This window comes from Centroberyx affinis, unplaced genomic scaffold (assembly GCF_046629955.1).
Source record: "Centroberyx affinis isolate AG114_WGS23_722 - 3 ecotype Tasmania unplaced genomic scaffold, CSIRO-AGI_Caff_v1 ptg000499l_1, whole genome shotgun sequence".
Taxonomy (NCBI): domain Eukaryota; kingdom Metazoa; phylum Chordata; class Actinopteri; order Beryciformes; family Berycidae; genus Centroberyx; species Centroberyx affinis.
The window spans coordinates 1-2,500 of NW_027279152.1; the positions used below are offsets into that span (position 1 = coordinate 1).

Genomic DNA, 2,500 nt, shown 5'->3' on the forward strand with positions numbered 1-2,500 from the left:
TTCTGGTCTGGCTTAACTCTAAACACAGTAACTCACCCATACACACACACACACACACACACACACACACACACACACACACACACACACACACACACACACACACACACACACACCTCGGCCAGCAGGTTGCCCAGGATGTAGAGCGACTGGCCCCACATCAGAGGACACTTTCCCTGAGGAACACGATCCACAGAGTGAGGAGACGCATACTCCTGATCCACCTGAGAGGGGGGGGGGGGGGGGGGGGGGGAGAGGGGAGAGAGAGAGAGAGAGGGAGAGAGAGAGGGAGGGAGAGAGGGAGAGAGAGAGAGGGAAAGAGAGAGAGGAGAGGGAGGGAGAGAGGGAAAGACACGGGGGGTGAGAGATTTTCTTCAACTGAAGAACACTAATAATTCTCACAACCCTACTTGTACACAAACAGCAGTTACATCATTCCATAGATAAATAGATAAATAGATAGATAGATAGATAGATAGATAGATAGATAGATAGGTCTAACTGCTCCATATACTGTTGGAGTTTAAACTCTAATAATGCAACATATTTTATGAGCTTATCGTATGTTTTGATGTAAAACCTTATTCTGCAAAGTAACTAGTAACTCCAGATAAATGTAGAGGAGGAAAAGTAAACTGCAAAAATATTAAGGCAGTTCAACTTAAAAACAGAAGTTTCCTTGCTGCCTTAAAATTGTGAGTTGACTGAAGTATTACTGAATAGTTAGGTCAAAGATCATTTGTTAGTTGTTAGGAGTGAACTTAAGACAATAAGTTCAATCAACAAATGTCTAGTCATGCTGATTCCTGTTTCCAAGTTGAATGCATTAATTGATGAACTGAAATGCAGTGTTATTTATTTTTTCACAAGGTTTGTTAAGTTTGAGTTCCTCTTGTATCACATGATTAATACACAGCTCAGCATATAGTCTGCAGCTGCAATACACTTATGTAGTGGATTGTATTTGCCATGTGCATCAGAGAGAAACTTACTTGATTGTGAATTCCCAGATACATAGATAAGATAGATAGTAGATTTAATCATGTTTTTTTATTTATTTATTTTTAAATCAGAAATTGACCTTTGATTCACCAAACATACATAGATAGACAGACAGACAGACAGACAGACAGACAGACAGACAGACAGACAGACAGACAGACAGACAGATAGATAGATAGCTAGATAGATAGATAGATAGATACTTTATCAGGAGGAACGCTGTAGAGTTCAGGAACCAATCGGATTCCGTCCTTTTTGATCAGGATCTCCTCCAGAGCCTCCCTGTACTCCTGCACCTGGACAGGAAACACAACAAACCTCAGGAACACGTTTCTTTACAGCTCCAAAAAGATAAAAAAAACAAAATGACATCTAATTCAAGCAGAATCCAGGTGTTCTGAAGCCAAACCATCACACTGTGGGTCTAAAGGTCTGATATTCACCTCGTCATCTCCCAGATTATCTCTTGTTCTGCACCGTGACGACTGTCACTACAGTGGTGAGCAGCTGCTGCCTTCAAATGCTGCTGGGAATATTGTGATTACTGCTAGAGCCTTGACTGATCTCAGACTGAACTGTGAACTGGTTCCACTCCGTCTCCATCTTCAGTCTTCATTGCCTCCACTCTAACAGATTTCCGTGGGGGAGGGGGATTCGATTTCCCCTAACCGATCACTAGAGCCCGACGTATCCGCCTGAATCTAACGTCATGTTAAGTCGATGCTGATGCGTAACCATGACGACGCCAGAGACGGTTCAGACAGTATAGAGCATCTTTGACACGGAGCCGAGTAAAAACAAAGTACGACGACTTTTAATGGATTCAGAACAGCCTGGATAGCAGCGTCCATCTTGTCTACAGCGTCTCCATTGTTGTTGTTACTCCTCCTTGGTTCCGGATCACAGCTTGACAACAGCTTGACGACGGCGTTAGTCCCGCCCCCCTGGCTCTGATTGGCTAATCGTTAGTCCCCCCCGGTGCTCATCGGACCGATCGTTTTTCAACCTACAAACCGCTGTTTCATGTCACGATGCCAGACCAGAATCAGTCGGCTGGTGGAGTGGGCGGAGTCAAAGGTCTGGACCCAGGCAAGCTAGAGCGTGCTTGAATGACCCAATAAAGTGATAAATACAAATAGAAAAGTTTAATTTTAATTGATGCCAAGATGTGACATTCTCACTCTTTGTTTACTGTAACCTTTAGGCGCCACTTTTACCCAACAAACATTAATCTTTACCTTAATCCTCTTTTTTTTTTGTTTCAGGGTCCATTTTGTTATTTCTGACTAATAAGCACTTGAATACACGATGGGTTGAATTTATGACTGTAAAACTCAGAAGTACGAGCCGACAAGGAGCACCTGAAGGCAGCAGGACTCTCTGCAGGGCGTCCAGAGCTCTGAGAGTGAAGATAATCCAGGAGATAATGAGGTGAATACTGGACTGCTGGACCCACAGAGCAGTCTGGATCCAGAACTCTGGGATTCAGTTTTTGCCC

The 2,500-nt window shown here is 43.5% G+C and overlaps 1 protein-coding gene across 1 annotated transcript in view; it reads right to left on the reverse strand.

Annotated features, from left to right (window-relative positions):
* Positions 1-116: 116 nt before the first annotated feature.
* Positions 117-2,500, reverse strand: part of LOC139642597 (phosphorylase b kinase regulatory subunit alpha, skeletal muscle isoform-like) — a gene marked incomplete at its 3' end in the record, with an annotated part of 17,617 nt that continues 15,233 nt past the window's right edge. The window contains exons 11-12 of the mRNA XM_071517506.1: positions 1,206-1,298; positions 117-224 (exon numbers count right to left, since the gene is read on the reverse strand). Coding sequence (XP_071373607.1) covers positions 117-224; positions 1,206-1,298 — 201 coding nt within the window. The remainder of the gene's footprint in view (positions 225-1,205; positions 1,299-2,500) is intronic.